At 35.7% G+C, this 21548-nt stretch overlaps 2 protein-coding genes and 1 long non-coding RNA gene across 6 annotated transcripts in view; 2 read left to right on the top strand and 1 right to left on the bottom strand.

Annotated features, from left to right (window-relative positions):
- LOC115216642 (probable N-acetylgalactosaminyltransferase 9) overlaps nucleotides 1-10947 on the top strand; it is a 109782-nt gene extending 98835 nt beyond the window's left edge. For all 3 annotated transcript variants that reach the window (XM_029786129.2, XM_029786130.2, XM_029786131.2), the window contains 4 exons: nucleotides 1751-1885; nucleotides 4653-4760; nucleotides 10121-10252; nucleotides 10354-10947. In XM_029786129.2, the coding sequence (XP_029641989.1) occupies nucleotides 1751-1885; nucleotides 4653-4760; nucleotides 10121-10252; nucleotides 10354-10485 (507 nt within the window). In that variant the 3' untranslated portion in view covers nucleotides 10486-10947. The remainder of the gene's footprint in view (nucleotides 1-1750; nucleotides 1886-4652; nucleotides 4761-10120; nucleotides 10253-10353) is intronic.
- On the bottom strand, nucleotides 10326-21150 carry LOC118765063. Its single transcript, XR_005000912.1, has 3 exons — nucleotides 20977-21150; nucleotides 13334-13345; nucleotides 10326-10336 (listed from the first exon to the last, which is right to left on the bottom strand). It is a non-coding gene; the product is annotated as an uncharacterized LOC118765063 (long non-coding RNA).
- The window catches only part of LOC115216463 (neurofascin), a 43389-nt gene continuing 36131 nt past the window's right edge, over nucleotides 14291-21548 (top strand). The window contains exon 1 of one of the 2 annotated variants that reach the window (XM_036506428.1): nucleotides 14291-14435. Coding sequence is in view for 1 of the 2 variants with exons in the window: in XM_029785822.2 (XP_029641682.1) it covers nucleotides 16192-16249 (58 nt within the window). In the remaining variant the exon portion in view is untranslated. Of the gene's footprint in view, nucleotides 14436-16127; nucleotides 16250-21548 lie in introns of those variants that run through there. The other variant, XM_029785822.2, reaches the window with a different exon arrangement.

The raw sequence follows: 21548 nt of genomic DNA on the forward strand, positions 1-21548 counted from the left end.
CTATCTTCAGCCATTCTTGTCACATGACCATACCAGCGCAAACGTCTCTTTTGCACACCACAACTGATGCTTCTTAGGTCCAACTTTTCTCTCAAGGTACTTACACTCTGTTGAGTATGAACACTGACATTACACATCCATCGGAGCATACTGGCTTCATTTCTTGTGAGCTTACGCATATCCTCAGCAGTCACAGCCCATGTTTCACTACCATGTAGCATGGCTGTTCGTACATACAGTCTGCCTTTTACTCTGAGCAAGAGGCCTTTTGTCACCAGCAGGGGTAAGGGCTCTCTGAACTTTGCCCAGGCTATTCTTACTCTAGCAGTTGCACTTTCAGCACACCCACCCCCACTACTGACTTGGTCACCTAGGTAACGGAAGCTATCAACTATTTCTAGTTTTTCTCCCTGGAATGTGGTGGAAGTTGGTCTCTGCACATTTTCAGTGTTTATTGTTCCTGAGCATCTGCCACATACAAAAACTATTTTCCTAGTTAGCTTTCCTTTGACATTGCTGCACCTCTTATGTGTCCATAGCCTTACACTTGGTGCACCTTATAGAGTTTCTACCTACTCCTTTTCTACAGATCGAGCAGGGCCATCTATCTGAAGGCATTTGTGATTTGTCTACCTTCCTACTTATTAGGACTTTGGTTTTAGATAGGTTGACTCTAAGGCCCTTCGATTCTAATCCTTGCTTCCACACCTGAAACTTCTCCTCCAGTTCTGATAGTGACTCACACACACACACATAAGATATGTAGCTTAAAAATAGACCTTATAAAACACATTCTGGATGCAACACTTAACTCCAGTTTTGTTTATACTATTTTTGCAGGGTAGGGTTTGTCTTCATATCTTTAACAAATTCCTACTTCACTTATTTGAATATTATATTATTCATTAATTTTATATTCATTGTAATTGTTGTTATTATTGGCAGTTTATCATTCTATAAATCATAATCCTGTAAGTATGTTATACATCATTATTTTTAACTATAGACAGGGCTAAGCAAATATCCTTATAACTTCTTATAAATTTTTGTATATAGTTTGTAAGATTCTTTATGTGAATTTGTGTGTTGAAACCAGTTTTGCTGTGTCCAACGAGAATCATTTTGCCAATGTAATTAACACACATACTGGTTCAATTCATTAATAATAAAGGAGTGGAATTGAACTAGGGCATGTGTTAATTATATTGGCATAATGACATTTCTTTTCATTATTATAATTATTAGCATCCAATCTAGGTCAACGAATATATGTATGCATGTATGGGGTGAGTGGGTGGCTGTAACTCTGTGCGAATGGATGGATGGCAAGATGCATGTACTTGTGCAAATTTCTATGTGCATATGTATTTATATACATGTTTATGTATGTATAAATGTTTCTGTGTCTCTCTGTCTGTCTATCTGTGTGTCTCTCTCTCTCTCTCCCTACCTATCTATCTGTCTATCTATTTATTTATCTATCTATCTATCTCTAAACATTTAAAAAAATTAAGGAATTTTATATAAAATATATCTTTTTAGCTATAATTTGCTGAAGATATCAACAAATGAACAAGATATGTAATGTGTCTGTGTGTATATGCATGTGTGTGTGTGTGTATTTATATATATGATAGGTATCTTTTGGTCTCAGGAGATCATGCATCTGCACCTGGAAAATATGCCCGTGGGTAAATAACAACATTGATATACATTATTTGTCAACAATTTTTTGCAATTCTTTTTCCAGGGAAAAGACTGTGGTGATCTGTCTGAACGTAAAGCACTAAGACAAAATTTAAAATGCAAAAGCTTTAAATGGTATTTAGAGAATGTATATCCTACAAAATTCATTCCTGATGAAAACGTTTATGCTTGGGGTATGGTAAGTTCAAATTTATACTTTATTGATTTATTTCAGCATTCTGATATTTCCTCCAAAAATTCTCTCTCTACCTTTTTTTACTTTCTTCCAATCACATTGCTCACCCACCTCTGTCTGCATTAAGTTTGCTTCAAGCTTTCTATGCCAAAGGCAACCTTTGACAAAGGCTTCGGTGTTTGCTGTAGGCACAGATGTGGCTGTGTAGTAAGAAGATTGCTTCCCAATAGCATGGTTCCAGACTGACCAAAGCCTTGTGAATGGATTCGGTAGATGGAAACTAAAAGAAGCCCATCACATATATATGTATATATGTGTGTTTTACTATCTCTTTGCCTTCATATCACATGATACATGTAAACAAGTTCGCTATCATGCAAGTGGTATCCTTTATTTCCAATCTTTTGTGAAAGCATATCTAGTCATGAAGAAATATTACCTTACTTGGAAACAGGTAAAGGTTGACTACATGAAGGGCATCTAGCTATAGAAAAAATCTACCTCAACAAAATTCAGTTCAACCCATGCAAACATGGAAAAAGTGGGTGTTAAAATGATGATAAATACACAATGGCACACATATGCAGCTAAAGCTAAAACAATAATGAGAAAAAATAACTCCAGATAAATTCACAATGAACATAGAACTGCTTGTATTAAGAGCAACCAGTATAAAACTGCTAAGGAAATGCATACTCTCTGAGAATAAAGCAGTACTTTTTGTATATATGTGTGAAGTATAGAAAGAAAATCTGAAAATGAGGAAACTATTTCACTGCAAAGATGGGAGAAAAGTGACATTCAATTTCATATATGTGATGAAAAATGATTTTGAAAAGAATATTGTTTGGAAAAATCCATTCAAGTAAACTAAAATAAGGTTATATATGCAGAAGTTGAAAAACAACCACAAAATATATCTCAAAACAAAATTATTGCCTAATGTTCAAAGGAAATGCAGTAATTAATCTAGGTATGAATTCAACAGAAATCAACCTAGGTGAAGATTAACAAGCAATACAAGGAATTAAAATTGTTATCAAAAAGAGAACGATCTAAAAACAAGAACTAATCAGTTTTTAGAATTGATGTTGCTTTCACAGCAATACCACCATGTAACCTGAGCTGACCAATAGACCTAACGTCTAGAGACTGTCTTTGTTTCCAGTCCCATTACTCTTCTCTAGATAGCTAATGAGATAGGTTCAATGAACCTGCAAAACTTTAAATCATACAAATACCAGAGAAACATATTTGAAAATAATTATGAGACAAAGAATTTTGAAAATAACTATAGTTGAAATTATTCTGGAAATGATTATATAAAGAGCAATGTAAATTTGTCAATGAACTTCAAGCCACTGGTGACTGATAATCTAGATATGTCACTCTTGGCCTGGCTACCCCATACACAAGGACAGGATATTTAATCCTTGTCACTCATATAGACTAGAATCCCATCCTTTTTAACCTAGCACCACCATATCTGGTTACTCCCACATAAGAACTGCTACTGCTAATGTGTTAATATTCCATTGAACAACCAGTGAGCTATTAACTTATGACAACACCCCACCATATGTGGTATTAAATGCAGTGAACTAATGCTATTGAATACACTATACCACAGTTTGTAGTAATAGTGGTGACAAGTCCATGCAAACATTCTGCCCAAGCATATAGTCTTAAGAATAAATAATAGAATTGGTGTTGCTTTCACAGCAGTACCACCATGTGACCTGAGCTGACCAATAGACCTAATGTCTTGGAGACTGTCTTTGTTTCCAACCCCATTACTCTTCTCTAGATATCTAATGAGATAGGCTCAGTGAACCTAAAAAACTTTGAATCATACAAAGCTGAGTCAAACTTTTATTAAATAATATATGTGTGTATGTATTTATATATTTGAAAACACTACATTTTTAGACATGGGTACTACTATACGAGGTGCATTCAAAAAGTGTCTGACTTTATTTTTTACCTGTCAAAACTAATGCTGTGTGGTCATGATTGACACAATCCAGCATGTCCTGAGCTTCTGCTGTTCTGCCAGTACTTGGGAACAAATTTGCCAACATTCTCTGGATGCGCAAATCATCCATTAATATAAAATGCACTGATCCTATGCTTATTCCTACTTCATGAACAATTTCCTGGAGTGTTACATGATGGTCTTCCATGACTATTTACCAAACCATCTCAACTGGCTTTTCACTTTGGTTTGTGGATGACCTTCCTGAGTGTGCCTCACTCTCCACTGAGAGCCATGTTTGAAGCAGTTGTACCACTTCTTGATACAAATTTTCTCCTGGTGTCATACTCATGGTATCATCACTTGCTGAATCTTCTGGATGGTTTGAGCTTGAGTATCACTAAGCTTTTGGCAAAACTTGATGCAATATCTCTGCTCGATGCACTTGATGAAAATGAGAATGACCATCCACTACATAGTTGTACTCTAAATGTAACAGCTGGGAACTGATGTAACCTACTGGCATGAAAATTTTCATGCATGTGCAGGAAGGGTGACATCACATCTTGCCCAAAGGATTTTGCCCATGTGGCATTAATTTTGGTGGGGAAAAAATAAAGTCAGATACTTTTTAAATGCGCCTCATTCCTTGTTAGTCAACTTATTTTTCAGCCTATTGTATAGATTATATTTGTCTTCTAAAATGCATTATTATTGTTGCCTTAGTTATCTTTTATTCTATCAATCTTAAAGAATTTTGGGAAAAACTGACCCACTTTTTTATTATTATTTTAGGTTCGTAACCCAGCTTCCAACTTATGCCTTGACACACTTGGTCAAAATGAAAACGTTGATATCAATGTAGCTGTTTTCGCATGTCAGAATGGTATCAGTATGAGTCAGGTGAAGTTTTTATATTTTTAATTTTTTCTTTTACTTGGATCATAATCAGTTTGAAGAGTGATAGATTCTTTCCAATTAAGTTGAACCCAATACATTAATAATATTTTTTTAATCAATAAATTTTATTCAAATTTAAATACAAAGAAACAAAATAATTAATATACTATACTAAGTATAAGAAATGTAGACCTTGATACACTGTGTCTGAATAAAAGACTGGATAGTGCATTAAGACAGACCTTGGGCTAAAATACAATAACAAAAAATACTAAACAAGAAAAACAAGAGATAAGTAAGGAAAAGAAAGAAAGGAAAAAAGAGGGGTGGTAAAGCAGCAGAAAATGGAGAGGGAGGGGCTGATGGGCCATATATCCCAGCACAAGTGGTGTGCTCAACTGTGCCATGCAGTAATGACTGTGATGGCATCGCCATGGAGTATGGCCAGTGACACTCAATGCAGCAGCCACTCCACTTTGCAGACCTCCGCCAAGCAGCTCATTTCCACCCATATACACACATGCTGAAAATCACCCAATTTCCCAAACCAACGCTGGCAAAAACATACTAATCTCAACCATCATTATCATCAACACTGTCTCTACTTTCACCACAATTACCATCAAAACTATGATCACCACAATCACTGTCAAAACTACGATCACCACAATCAGTTTCTTTACACAATTGAAAATCCATTATCCGATACTCATGGGACTGAGATTGTTTCAGATTTTTGATTTTTTTAATTTCAGAGTGCTTTATTTAAAAAAAAAATTGCATCTACAAAACAGAACAGTTTGAGGATAGAAACCAGATCTAAACACAATAGCTTATAGACATACTCTGAATGTAGTTCTATATAAATCTTAAATAATTTTTTTATACTTAAGACCATTAGAAATGTTAAGATATCAGCCTCTACCCATGTTGTCATGCTCTGATTAAAAGGTTACAGCATAGATTAGATTACTTAGATAAGTTTCAGCCAAAGTTGATTCAGGTCGTATCTAATTTCACAGCAGCACCTGAAAGAGATATGCAGTCAGCTCTAGGGAACTGTAGCCCATTCAAGCAGAGGGTTATTGTTTTCAGAGACATATGTGGGTGGTTTATCTGGTATTTGTTGGGGGTAATCATCTAGGGATCGTTTGAATGCCGTGATGTCACTTTCCTCCTTTATGTGTGTCTGGCACAATGTTGAAGAGAGCAGGGCCAATTGAGTGAAATAGTTCTGTCATAGTGTTGTGATACGACACGAACATTTCTGTAGTGGACGGATGCCACGGGGGCCAAGCCTCGGACGAATTTTAAAGATGGGCAATGTTGATGGAATATTTTTCACATCATACAGATATAGAGCTCACAGCGGCGATGGAAGGAGCAAAGCCTGAGCTTTTTGAGTTGATCCCAATAGTCAAGGCTTGTCATGTCATCCTCCACAGACCTCTGCCAAGCAGTTCATTTTAAGGTAGACATGTGAGTAAAATTACTAATAGAGAAACGAAAATAAACTTTAGAATCAGCAATGCCACCATAAGTTAAGTGCAAATGATGAATGTGTTTTCAAGGGAAATAATCAAAGAATGTAATGTAATACTTTATGTAAAGTAAATATAACAAATGAAAAATCCTTCAAGAATCCATAAAAATTCACGGATCACCCCCAAAATGTCATCATCTGTTCCTTGTGTCATTACCAACTTTTCCTGCAAGTTTCATCAAATACCATTCACAGCTTTTTGAGTTATTTTGCACACAGACGGACAAACCAACACAGATGAAAACATAACCTCCTTCCTTGGCAGAGGTAATAATACCTTAATGTGTGTTTTCTCCCAAGGAGGTGAAATAGAGAAATCCCAACTAGAAACCAAAATCAAATATAAGGGGTAATTTATTAAAGATATACCTTGTCTTTCACTATTAATAATTTTTTGTGACACAACACAAAAACAACAAATACATTGTTTCAAACCCTATAGGTACTGGTTTCATGTTTTACTTCTTCAATAAGTGTCATCAGTGTTTTGTGGAACAGTTGATTAGCTAAACTTGATAAATAGTTCAATATGCAGTTTGTAAATTATCAACTACCTCTGTGTGAAAAGTCTGGCTGCATACACGTTAGCATATGTCAGGTGCATACAATTGACAACATAGTTAATTAAGATTTATTCAGTGAGTTCTATTCAACACATGTTTACACGTGGAATTAGCAGAATCATTATTATTAACTTTAGATGGCTCGCAGGCGAGGTGAACAAATTAGTGAGAGAGATAGACTGGCAATACTTGCAGTCTTGGGAAGAGCTATCTGAGCGGAAAATTCATGGATGTATTCGTGGATGTAAAAAGGCACGTAAAAAGCACCCACTACACTCACGGAGTGGTTGGCGTTAGGAAGGGCATCCAGCTGTAGAAACACTGCCAGATCAGACTGGAGCCTGGTGCAGCCTTCTGGCTTCCCAGATCTCCGGTCAAACCATCCAACCCATGCTAGCATGGAGAACGGACATTAAATGATGATGATGATGGCGATGATGTATTCAATATCAAACTCATGTTCGGCGTCAAATAGTTGACTGTCGTGGTGGTAACAGATTCGTGTAATAAATTTTGTGTTTATTTTTGTTTCATAATATATATTTTTTCGGATACAGCCAGAGGAAAATCTCTTTGTATTTGCTGCAGTTTTATAGAGATGGAAAAATGATCAATGATAATAAAAATGACAATGACAGTAAAATACAAGAACACTTGTATAGTTCATAAGACTAAACAATAGGTTATTGATGAAAAATATATTTAGAAACAAATGTGTTGAAAAGGGGTTTTATCTTTAAGTTCAGATGAAAAGCTAAGCAACAGCTTTACTTAACATAAATAAAAGTAAAAAGTAATTTCCAAATGTCTTATATTAAGTGGATGAGCAGCATCGAATATTTTGGATACATGGCATTGTGTTTGAAAGTAGGAAAATATATCTGTAATTTAATTCAAATCATCATTAAACACTAGCAAACAAGGAGAATAGGACTATAACATAAATTGAGAAAACAAAAAAAAAACAGAAAAACAGATATAGATATATTAGATCTTTAATTACCTCATATATGAACACATGTGAAGTAAATAAAGAAATTGAAGTGGGGAGACAAGAATTTATAGTTAGTTGCCACTATTCATTTAAAAGGGTATCAATAGAGGACTAAAAGTTTTGTGAATCTGTCCAAATTAGCATGTGTAAAATAGGTTCAAATTGAGAATGAAATTCTAAAATATATGCCAATTTTGTGTGTGTGTGTGTGTGTATATATATATATATATAATTTACTTTTATATACCTCTTACAGGGGGTGGGGAATTCATTACAACTGTCATCATTACCTTTATTTGTCATGTCCATCTCTATTAGCACCATTATCATCACAACCACCTCCATATATCTTGCTACATTTATAATGGTTTGTATTTTCACCACCAATACACTGTCATCCTCACCACTGTGACCACAGTTATCACGGTCTTCCTCCTGAATAAGCTTAATGAATTAGATGTATCATCCATCACTTAAATTGGGTTTAGACAGAGGCTAACAGGCAATCTGACAGACAGCTCAGTAGGCATGTTTTAACTCTCTGTGCCTGGAGGAATGGGTAGTACTCATAGCCTTTGTAGACCTTCATAGACCAGTGAAAGTCATTCCATTAATATTCCTCATGATCAAAAAATGAATTCTAGAGGATCAACATTCTGGGAAGGAAGGACTGGGCATTGAGATTAGTGCAGGAGATGGGGGAGAGGCACAACAGATTTTGTGAAGAGGAGTGATGAGTGGGTCAGAGAAGGAGTCATTACATTAACAGTGGAAAAGGCAGAGACAGAAAACAAGTGAATCAATGGAACAGAGACAGGCATGTGTCTTGTGAATGACTTTATGCCAATCAGTTGGGTGGCCTTTTCTGGTTGCAGTCTTGGATATCTATAGGGATTGATGGTTCAATCTGATAAGCAGGACAGTGTCCTTTCATAAGTCTTTGATGTGGTAGATATAGATGGATAAAGAGACAAACAGATGAATTGACAGACAGACAGAAAAATAAATTGTTCAGTGGATCAATAGGTATTTTGTGATATGGAGGAAGTTATGCAGGCTGATAGATAGGTTGACTGACTAATGAATAGTTAGTTTGATACATAGATAACAGATTGATTGCTAGGTAGTTACATAGATAGGTAGGTAGATAGAAAGGCGGCGAGCTGGCAGAAACGTTAGCACGCCGGGCGAAATGCGTGGCCGTATTTCATCTGCCGTTAAGTTCCAAGTTCAAATTCTGCCGAGGTCGACTTTGCCTTTCATCCTTTCGGGGTCGATAAATTAAGTACCAGTTATGCACTGGGGTCGATATAATCGACTTAATCCATCTGTCTGTCTTTGTTTGCCCCCTCTGTGTTTAGCCTCTTGTGGGTAATAAAGAAATAGGTAGATAGATAGATAGATAGACAAGCAGATTGCTAATCAGACAGATAGTCGGATTAATAGTCATAGATAAATGTTTAGACTACTATATAATTGATTGATAGATGGAGACAGGTAAATAGATTGATTGATGGATAGTTAGATAGATTGTTAGAGATATCTGGCAGTAGCAAGCACTGCATATATAGATATGTCTATATGCTTACTTGTAGATATGTGCACATGTGTATAATGTAGGTATGCCTCACCACTATCACTACCACTACAATTCTTAAAAAACCACCACTACCATCATCACCATCATTCTTGCCACCAACTTCCATCATCACCCTCACCTTTAGCACACTATTACCACCACCACAGCCATTGCCACTTCACCTCCTCCCTTACTCCTGCAGACCTGTCTTTCTATTCATCCCTCTCCATATAAGGAACTATGTTTTTCTTTTACTAACTAGTTTCACAGCCGTTGGTGTGCAGAGCACTCCTCATGACTGTAGGTTTGTGAGATGGTTGTGATCTGTAAACAGTTTTGAATAGGAACAAGAAAGAAAAGTATGAACATACAACACACATGTGCACACTGAATTCATAAAATGGAAGAGAAGAATAAAAACTCGATATCAAACAAGTTGTATGATGGTCTGCATTCCATGTCTGACACCACTGTCATGCAGCTTTACTACAATTTTCTTGTTTTTGAAGTGACTTTGAACAAAACGAAACATATTATATTTTGTTAAACTCATTTTTATATTTAACTCATTTCAGCTGAACATGTTATTTGTTGTATATAACATGTATGGGTGGGCCGATTGCTGCAAACATTGGTTATAAATTGGTTTTCATTTCATATTTCTTCTTAATATTCTTTTTGTAGATTTTCTCTTTAAGTTTAAAAAATGAACTTCGGAGGGAGACTGGGTGTCTTCAAATTTTCCAGACTGGAGATAAGCCTACCCTGCACACGTGTGATGGTGAGAAAAAAGCTCAAGAATGGAAATACTTTAAGGTATATTTAATAATATATTTCTAAGAAATATGATGAAATGTGATGTATTGTCTTTTAGTTTATGAAGTAAAACAAATATTTTTTCTTTTTGAATTTTACAGAATAATGGAACATTGGTTCATGTAATGACTGGAGCATGTCTTCACAGTACAAAAGCTGGGGAATCTGTTTCTACACAAAAGTGCTCTAAATCAGATAGCCAAAAGTGGAATTTTGAACATTATCTCACTTGAAGTGAGAAACAAAATTATTACACATTTATTATTTAAAGAGAGAAAAAAAGAACCTAAGCTAGCACAGGATTTTTTTTTTTTATGGGTTATTCAAAGGAGGAAATGTGTAAGTTATTTTCTTGGTGGAGATCAAATTGAATGTTATATTCCTAACATTCTATGAAGATTATTATTAATACACTAATATTAATTAAATCTTAAAAACATGGTTTGAAGCAATTTGGGGGTTAAGAACACTTGTTAAGTATTGTTTGATAATACTTGGGTTTTTTTTTTTCTCATTCATTCTTTACATCTTTAATGATAATAATAAGAGCAACAACAACAATAATTATAATGGAACATGTATTGTTTAAATCATTATTATGGTGAACCTACAGTAAATTATAATCACTCTCAGTCATACATGCACATTTCATTTTTGTTTTGAACTGATTTCACAAATAAAACATTTCCATCCTTTTTCATTAAATTAGTGCCTTAATAGTAATGATATATATCTAATTTTTCAGTATACACACATTTTGTGATGGTGACTTCTCAACAGTCAAGTTTTAGTTTGATTTTGATTTCTTTGTAATCAATCCAAGATTGCCTCAGAATTACCATCTTACTCCTTTGCTTTTTCAAAATATATTTTGATTTAAATCATCTTATTTCTGGGTATCAGAACTAAAAGTAATTGGGGTTTTCTTTCTTTTCTAATTGATAGCATTGCCATTGATGATGTAAATAATAGTTTTGTGGTTGAGTTTAAGACCAAAGACTTACAAGTAGATTTAGTAGATGAAAACTGAAAGAAGCCCATAGTGTGCATGTACAACAAAGTGCAAATGTATTGAAAGAAAAGTTAGGCATAAGAGGAATTAGATGTAGCATGCAAGAAAGAAGACTGCACGGGTTTGGTCAGATGATGTATGTGAATGAAGACGGTTGCATAAAGAAGTGTCAATGGCTTAAAGTGGATGGAATTCATGGAAGCGGTGGACCCAAGAAGAAATGAAATGAAGTTTTGAAAGCTGATCTCAAGTTGTTGAGCCTTACAGGAGAGGTGACAAGGGACTGATATGATTGTCATTTTGCTGTGCTCAAGAAGACCTGTCCATTACAGCAAAAATGATAACCTAAAATCACTTAGTTATGCTTGTTCTACTTTGGTACTAATTGGCTATTGTACTCACCTGAGAGCAGAAGCAGCACACATTACATCCCATCCCCTCCCTAAGAGTCTCCTACATTCCTCATCATTCCTGAGCCCACCATTTCGACCAATCACCCCCTACTTTCTGTGCCTTCAGCCACTGTTCTCTCTTCCCTCTAAACACCTCTTATCTGCTGTCATTCTCAATGCCTTCACATATTTACCATCATGACCTACTCACCCACTATATTGCTCCCACACCTAGTACATTTTTTTGTTCTGTTCTCCTTGAGCCACTCCTATATCTCCTACCTTATCCCACTCCATACTGGTTTCCCATCATACTGAAGCAGTTAGTATCCAAGGAATCAAGTGTGTAGACTTTGTTACTTTCTTCATGATTTTTTTTCTATTTTAGGGTCAAGGCCTTCCATCTGAAAGACACAAATTTCACACCTTTTCAGTTTTTCTTTCTCCAGAAGTTTATGTATTACCGATTTTGGTGCACAGTACCTTCCACCTCAATATAATTCTGGACGAGTATATCAGCTAGTTGAGGACTAGTATAAGAGTGATTAATACTTAGGCAGTAGCTTTGTTGTAGCAAAGGTTTCATGAATGTTATAACTACCTATACGAGCATTGGGAGGTCACTAAATTCCTCATTAAGCTTTGTTCGTATTCTTGTGTACAATGACTACTCAAGCATACTCTGATTCAGATTCATGCAACATAAAATATTTCATCCTAGATGTACTGCTTCAGAGGAATGGACTGAATACACACAAGACTACTCTTATACAATATAAGGCTTTTGTTAATGCTATCTCTTTTTGGAATGTATGAACTCTGAAAAAAGGACAGAAGACATCATGTATCTTATTTTAGTTTAGGATGAAGGTGAATTTCATGATCATAAGTTTTATTGTCAGAAAAATGAAGATGTTGCCTCTATTTTTTGATTCTGAAATTGTGACACCATTTTTCTAAAAAAAAAAATGGTTACTAAAGCATAGGATTCTTTGACCAGTAAAACATTTTTAGTGTAAGTTACATATATATGTATGACTCTGATAAAGATAGCATTAGTTCTTTAAGGTCGTTCAATTTTTCTCAACCAATCAGTGGACTGATTGAATAAACTGGTCAATGAACAAACCTATAATAACTGTCAGAAACAGCTGTAAGTCGAATTTACTACAATATTATCTATACTTTGCTTTATATATATAAATCAAAGGCAATAAACAACAAACAGAAACCGCCAAAGCACAAGAAGCAGGAAAAGGACAATAACACAACAACAAACAGGACAAAATAAGATACACAGACCATCCACAGCCAACAGCCCCCTCAGTCGGAGTCCCAAATGCCCATGTAGCCCTGCCCAACCATCTCCGACACCACTCAAAACCAGCTGGGCCAAGGGCCTAAGCTGAAAGTACCAAGCCCCAGAGTAAGGCAAACGAATGTACATATACAAACACGAGGAAATAACAAACAGAAAGGGTCCCTCGACCACTGGACGAACGTAGCATAAGAAACAGATGGACGGACGGAGTTCAGCAGGTGGAACAAGTATTCAATTATAGGCTGAATTTTGACCAATAAATATGTTTCCTTGCAAAGTTTGTGAAATACCTGTAAGAATTGAAACAAAAATCGTTGCAGTGACATTGCAATCAATTCTTTATATATCCGTGCGACTCTATCTCTAGCCTTCCCTCTTTCTCCTTCCCCCCCCCCTCTCTCTCTCTCCTCTATTTTTAGATTTTCTCCTTCTTCCCTTTCATTGTTTTCTCTCTCTCTTGCCCTCTTTCTCCTCTGCTTACTGTTGGCATGTGACTTGTAGCCAGCCTTTCTTTCTTTCTCTCCTATTTTCATACTGGTTGCATAGTTGACTTGTCTTACATTTCTGTGAACTGAAACCTTAGACTCCTCTTCCTCCGTGGCAAAGATGCCTTCACACTTCGTATACTCCTCGTTTTTCATTGCATGGGTTCAATATCAGAAAGTAGAAAAACAAAATCAAGAACAATAACTCCAGTGAGCAAGCTGTATATTCATTCAGGCGTGCTCTCCCTTCGAGCACTGACTAGAAACTGTCGAAAATGGCTACCAAACGTTAAAGTTCACTAGTCAACGTGTGTGTATTGGGGTGATCCAGCAAGCTTTGGAAACCACATGATCTCACGTTAGGGCCCATTTCATAACATGTATATTTTCAGGAGTTTTCTCGTGCTTTTGCAAAAAAAATAACATTATCAAAATTCGAAATATCTTGGAATAATCCAGGAAAGGGTTGATGAAATGTTGCAGACACATTTACAGCAATGTAGATTATGATTATGTTGATAAAAATTTTAAAAACTGATGAGGCTTTTATATCATTGTCTTCACCCCATTTTTGTTTCCTGGTAAGTGCGGTTTCAAACGGCATAAAATTCACGCGCTCACACACACATGCAATGGACTTCCAGACTATTTCTAACTAGCAAATTTGATTCAAAATATTGATCAGTCCAAGGCTATTGTAGAAGACTTTCGCCCAAAGTGCTATGCAGTTGGTCCGAACCCGGAACATTTAGTTACGATGTCGTGGATTCGATCCTCGATCGCCAAGTTTCACTTAACAGGTCTATTCTGGTTTTGGATAGTTATGAAAACAAGAACTCCGTAAGCTAAAGTCATCTCCTCTGGGTAAGAGCCTGAGTGCTTGAATTAGGAATTAGTTGGTGAGAACCGAGTCTGGCTGACCGGCTGAACAAAACGCTATCTCTAAAGGAAAAGGCACAAAGGGACAACTATGGTAACTCACCAACTAAGCAGCTGTTTCGTCCTACCACTCTCACTCTCACTAACTTTCTTTTCTCTGTAACATTACCATATCTCTCTATATATATACTACTATGAGATACCAGCCGAAATTAACTTTTTTTTCATCCCGCATGCTTTTCCATTTATTAGTTATATATACCAACCCGTCGTAGTTTTGGATATATACAAAGTACCAGTAAATAAATATCTCTTTACAACTTCAATCACTGTTCTTCTATCTTGTACACTGGCAACCAATACCTTAACAATACTAACCGTTACAAATTGGTGACCTCAAGTTAAAGAATTGCAGCCTTCACCATCGCATGAACAGTTCTCACAATTGGTGACCCTTGATTGCAACGAATTACTAACCGTTACATAACTTTTTTTTTTCCTAGAATCCACAGCTTTATGGGGTAGCTACTACAATTCGCTCAGTGATGTGAAAATAAGATAGTAATACAGCTATTAAAATATGAAGCTTTATCAACGTTGTACAGTAGCAGAATATTGTAGCTTGATTAAATCTCCGATTTCGTTCCATACTTGAGATTGTTTACTTCATGACAAAATGAAAATAGATTACAACTCTGAAGTTAGATGTGACAAGTGTATAACAAGGCCTTTACCTTTTAGATGTCTCCTATGACTGCACTTTTAATTCTACCTATGTAGACAAAGAAAATACTATTTCGAAAGATATATATTCATGCACTGTAATAAACTTCAAACCATCTTACTGTTTTCAAAATAATTGTGGTATTCCCACTGGTGGAGTTAGTAATTATTATCTAGAGAAGAGAGCAGTGGAATGTAAGAAATTTTGAACCTTTTGGGGTTGAGTATTTTTTTTTATCTATCGGAGCTTTAAAGAAATATCAGCCATGAGCTAAGTAGATTTAATCGCTAAGTACGTCCCCTACAAATTGTGCGTCATCTTGTGAACCAAACTGTTTTAGTTTCAAACCCCGAGTCATTGCTATAAGATCAGATAAAGAAAAAAAGAAGATCCAAACATGTGACTTTCTGTAAGACATTAATACATAAACGTATCCGTTCCCTTATTGTAAACCCGCAAAAACTCCACAATTGATGAGACATCACTCGCGATGCTTTTGTGGTTTTCATTAAAACTGGTCCCGTTCTTTTTATTTCGTGATACACTAGTAAGCAAATATTTTGTCCATAAAATTTCTTAAATGTGCTTTCAAAAGGTATTTATAGTAATCCCTCTACTATCGCTGGTGTTCCGTTCCCCCTCAGTTCGCGCGATAGGTGAAAATACGCGAAGTAGAAACAGTATTGTATTGCATTATTTTTATTTTTATAATTTGTATATATTTATTTTATTATAAATGCAAAACAACACCACGGAGGAATCGACGTAAGTTTAAATAATATACCGCGGTATGGAGAGGGATTACTGTATATAATTTGGCTTATTAATATGAAATGCTTTATGCACAGAATCTTAAGGACAGATATCAAAACTTGATGTATTTAAAATTAGCGGTTTGTATTTTTCGCATTTTTTAAATATATTATATTGGGGCACACCCAGTTTACATATCGCAGTACGCTGACACATAGTGTATAAGAATGTAGATATTATTATTATGACGATGAGCCAGACTTTCCTAAATAAAATAGCTATAAATATCTCTAATTATGTATAGTACAGTTTGTTTCAGATTGGATTACAAATATAAACGATGTTGCATCCTAAATAAGGTAAACGGAAATTGATGCAAAATAATCAGTTATGTAGTTTTCGTTTCGGCAGAAGATTGAGCGAAATGGCAGGTAAATCGCTATTTCAGCTTGCCTGTGATTTAATTTGCTTCATATTAAAGCAATTTTTTCAGTTATAACTTCTAAATTAATAATAATGCAACTTATGAGTGGGATGTTGACTTTTTCCTAACAAAATTTCATTTTCTGTTAATGTTCTGTTCGTTGAAACGTTTTCTTTTGTAACTCTTGATTTGTTTTCAGCGTGTTAATATTTTGCTTATAACAAAGTTGTCTAATTCTTTATATTCTCATTATTACACGATAAATGCTTTTTATGTAGCGCTGAAATTCTTTATTGTAATAATTTTCGAATAGTAGCTCCTCTTAATTTTGTCTCTTCTCATTAGCTAGAGTGTAATAAATTAATGAAAAACTTTATTATGAACTTTTTATTAGAGGAGCCGTTACAAATTTTATGTTTTATATTAGTTAGTTACTAATTGCTAAATTCAAATGGTTTTATGATCTAAAAATAATTTTCTTAGGTGGAAGCTAAATTTCTTGAGATATATTTTTTGCTTAATTTTCTGTACAGTAAACGGTTTATTGTACATGCTTTTAGTTAGAAGTTTAGTGATCGTGAAAGAAATTTTCTTTTTTACACTACACTGCGACCACCTTGTTTGTAATAGGGAATAAGTTTTGATACAATCGGAATTTTTGCTGTGGCTTCTAATTGTTTTGTTGTTACTCTTCCATTTTGCATTAGTGTTTGAGATGGGAATTTGTGATTATATAGAGTTGTTGTTTGTAGCAGATGTAAAAGAAATTATTCAGTAAGATTTATATATATATAGATTGGTTTCGGCCATTATTGGTCCAGGTCATGGCTAACTCAATAACACCACCTGGAAAAGTCTTTTAGTTAGTTATTTCGGGACAACCAACTCTCAAGCAGAGAGTTGGTTTAGACGTATCCCGATGTAGGCGGTTTATCCGGTATTTCCTGGAGGAATTTGTCCCGGTACCGTTTGAAAGCTGTGGGATCTTTTTCTACTTTGATTTCCTTTGGCATTGAAATGTGCAGGACCATTTGCAGTGAAGAAATTGTGTCGCAATGTTCTTATGTGATGTGATCTCGACCTTTGTAGGGGACGTATTGCACGGGGGCCTTGTCTTGGGTGAATTGTAAACATAAAAAAATTATCATTTTAGGGTTTTCCTTTCAGTTTCATAAACTTTAGCATTAGTTTTCCTTTCGTCGATTTTCACTTAGCTTGACATATCTAATAACTCATTTCTTATGTGCTCTTTTCTTGCAAAGCAAATGAGTGAAAAGTCTATTTTGCCTTCTCATTAATTAAGAAAGAGGTGCCGAAAATTTACCTAATATTTCGACAAAAGTTAGCTGGAGTGGAATGGGGCTTATATGCTGATGAATTTCTTGTTTCTTTTGGGCTGGTATCATTCTGAAAGACAGGTAAGGAGTTTTAAAAAATGAAATTTTGGAAAAAGATATTTTTCAGAGCTTTAGCTGCTATTTCTAGAATGCGGGACGATTGCGTTGAGGCCTCCATCATTTCGTCTGCTGGCTCGGAAAGATTTCACGCATGCGTAAATGAGCAGACGAGTTTAAAAACATCCGGAATGTCGTCAATGACGGGTGAGATGAGGAATCCGAAAGGTGGGAGAGGGGTTACAATTGAAATTTTTGTAAACAAAAATATCTAAGGTAAATTACCAAATCGGCGTAACTTCGGTATAAGTACCGGATACATTTCAAGAAAGTGTTTTTTTTATATATATATATGGTGGGGTTAGGTTTAGGGGTGGGAGAAAAGGGTTTCTGTTATCTTCAGAAATGTAAACAAAGTCACGTGTGTACTTATATCGAAGGATCGCCACCAAATCTACTTTTCAAAATCTGCTCTCCATGTGGAATTCCGAATTTGGAAAGACTTCCGCCCACCTCCCATTTTCTCCCAAATTTGTTTATTTTTTTTTATTGTTTTTGTCAACAATAGGCGCAGAAGTGGCTGTGTGGTAAGTAGCTTGCTAACCAACCACATGGTTCCGGGTTCAGTCCCACTGCGTGGTACCTTGGGCAAGTGTCTTCTGCTATAGCCTCGGGCCGACCAAAGCCTTGTGAGTGGATTTGGTAGACGGAAACTGAAAGAAGCCTGTCGTATATATGTATATATATATATATATGTATGTGTGTTTGTTTGTGTGTCTGTGTTTGTCCCCCTAGCATTGCTTGACAACCGATGCTGGTGTGTTTACGTCCCCGTCACTTAGCGGTTCGGCAAAACAGTGACCGATAGAATAAGTACTGTGCTTACAAAAAAAGAATAAGTCCCAGGGTCGAGTTGCTCGACTAAAGGCGGTGGTCCAGCATGGCCGCAGTCAAATGACTGAAACAAGTAAAAGAGTAAAGAGTAAACCCCTGTTTTCGGATACGGAGGCTCCGGAAAATTGCCAAACATCGGCAGTTAACCCCCCCCCCCCAAACATTCTTCAATTTTGACTTTTTCCCCAACACTAACCCTAACTCGGAAAGACTTCCACTCGTCCCCCCCCCTTTTCTCCCAAATTTGCTTATTTAAAAAGAATTTTTTGCCAAAAACCCTTATTTTCGGATACAGAGGTTCTGGAAAATTGCCAAAAATCAGCAGTTAAATTTCCCCCCCAATTCTTTAATTTTGACTTTTTACCCCAACACTAACGCTGGCCCTAACTGTAAGTACAGAAATGTTTTTAATTTTTTGTCCGAATCATAATGTCCGTATTTTTCTGCATATTTAGAAAAAAAAAAAATCTTTAAAAAAATTTTACAAAACGTTTTGGAAATTTTAATCTCCGTATTTTTCTGCATATTTTGAAAAAAATTTCTGAAAAATGAAGGAAATGGGAGTAGTGATTTAAAAAGCCAATTTTTTTGCAGATTCGTATTCCCCGTAGCCAAAAGGGGTGGGGGTTGTCTCGAAAAAAATTTTTAAGCGGGTGGCTTTTTTTGGGTGGGGGATGGGCAGAAGTCTTGCCACAACTTGTAACAAAAACATCTTTAGATGATTTTTTCCGGAGCATATTCACCATCTACTTCAATTATTGCTTCCCATTTGCTTTGCAGATGGTCAGACCGTCATTTAAAGATGTTTTTGTTAAATATCATTATTGCTTTTGTTGAATAAAATTTGTTGATAAAAAGCCGCAATAATTATGCACCAACCCAATATTACTTTGAAAATGTGGCTTACCTAAAGAACGAATGATTTCCGACGGTTGTGATGGTCAGATTCATTCAAAATACTGAAAACAATAGAGAATTCACATAAATTTCTCCTTCATAGACGAATATAATAGTAAATTCATGCCGTTTAATTCTGTTTTCTATAACTTTTATACCGATTATAACAGGTTCGGCTGTTTTTCTGATACGGCTAACTTTCAGGTAAGCTTTTACTATTTACATCCATCTCACTTTGAATGGGTAGTTTACCTTAAAAAACAAGTTATTTTTCCGATGGTTTTCATTTGTCATGGGAAAACTACGGTCCACCTGATGACAAGTCATATCTCAAGACAGGCTGCCCGTGCATGGTTTCAATGGTTAGAATCATTTAAAACCATCAAAAACCATCAAAAAAATATATACAGGGGACATGAGTATGATTTACTTTTGACTTTGAGAAAACAATATTTTTGCAAATATTCACTACCATACAAAAATTATATCAGTTTAAGCAAATGACCTTCTCTAAATGCATTAAAAACATTTTTCATAATCTGAACACTATTTCAGAAAATTATCACCGTTCTTTTTGAGCATATAAAAGACAAATCTAGCTGGGGCAAAATGGGTGAGATAAGGTAAATCTGCTTCTTTGTTTCCCCAGAAATGCATTTGTCAAGATGTAGGACAAGATACTGTGGTAGCCTGGGCTTCAGAGGTCCACAGCTCTTCAATATCCTCCTAAAGGACCTGAGAGACCTGCATGGGATGCAGATGTCTTTAAAATAAAACTGGATCTCTTCCTGTCAGGTGTCCCAGATGAACCAACTTCATGGCAGGAGGTACAGATGAGGGCAGCTGCATCGAACTCTCTCATGCACCAAATGGCAATTGCTAAAAAGCATTCGTGAAGTAAAATCATGTAGCAACACCGAATGGCGGTGCCACAGCTTGTAAGCTGAAACTAGATAAAATAAAAAAAATTAAAATAAAAACATCAGTATTCATCCTTAGATATCAGAAATATGACAAAAATTTAAAATATCTCGGTCAAATTGAAAGAGGATCATGGAAAAGTGACATATGATATCAAATTCAACTAAATCTGAAAATTCCACATATAATATTCTCTATAGCTCCTTCACAATCTGCTGGAATGGCTCTCTTCATGATATATTTACATACCATGAAGTTAAAAAGAAGAAATTATTGAAATTAGTCATGATTCATTTTGCCCCAGTTTAGACGTCACTTATTTAAATTAAATATTATCAAATTAGACACTTGTGTGCATAAAAAATCGACTTGGAATCCTATAGAGGAAAGAATATTGATTGTTATATGCCAAAACTTATCCAGATATTTTATTAGCAACCTCAGTTACGACTGGTTCAAAGTTAAGAAAAAATTCCTTGAGAAAAATTACCCAATTCCTGACTATGTTTCAAACTCTCTCAACTTCAACAACAGTGCTGGCTTGTTTTTACTTCAAAAGATGAAGCAATACTTGCAGCTTCATGGTTTGAAACAGACAGGGAGAAAATAATGAGAAATCAGAAGTTACTCAAGGCCCAAAAGTTTTGGGGACGGGGCCAGTTGATCAGATTGACCCCGGTACACAACCAGTACTTAATTTATCGACCCCGAAAGCATGAAAGGCAAAGTCAACCTCAGCAGAATTTGAACTCAGAACGTAAAGACAGACGAAATACTGCTAGCATTTCGGTCGGCATGCTAGCGTTTCTGCCAGCTCGCCATATAGATATTTATGTATTAACAGAGCAAACTTATTCATTGTACAAAGACACAGAAAATGAAGGGGAGAAAGTATGGTGTTATAGGTCTGACAGCTGTTTCTGGGGGCTTGGAATTACTTCATAGTATTGACAGATGTATTTCACAAAAAGTCAAGGATATACAACCAGTAGTGGAAGCATATAAACATTAGGTAGATCCAATTTCCATCTTCAGGGTGGAGAGATAGATATCTAACATTTCAAGCCATAATGCAAGAAAATTTAAAGGTGGAGTGAGTGAAAAGGAAGGCAAGCAGAAGTGGAGGGAAGAAGTAGTCAGTTTGATGGGGGTGTCAAGCGTGTTAAAGCAAGGAAGAGCAAGAAGCGATAAGAGAGTCAG

This window comes from Octopus sinensis, linkage group LG10 (genome assembly GCF_006345805.1).
Source record: "Octopus sinensis linkage group LG10, ASM634580v1, whole genome shotgun sequence".
NCBI classification, from domain to species: domain Eukaryota; kingdom Metazoa; phylum Mollusca; class Cephalopoda; order Octopoda; family Octopodidae; genus Octopus; species Octopus sinensis.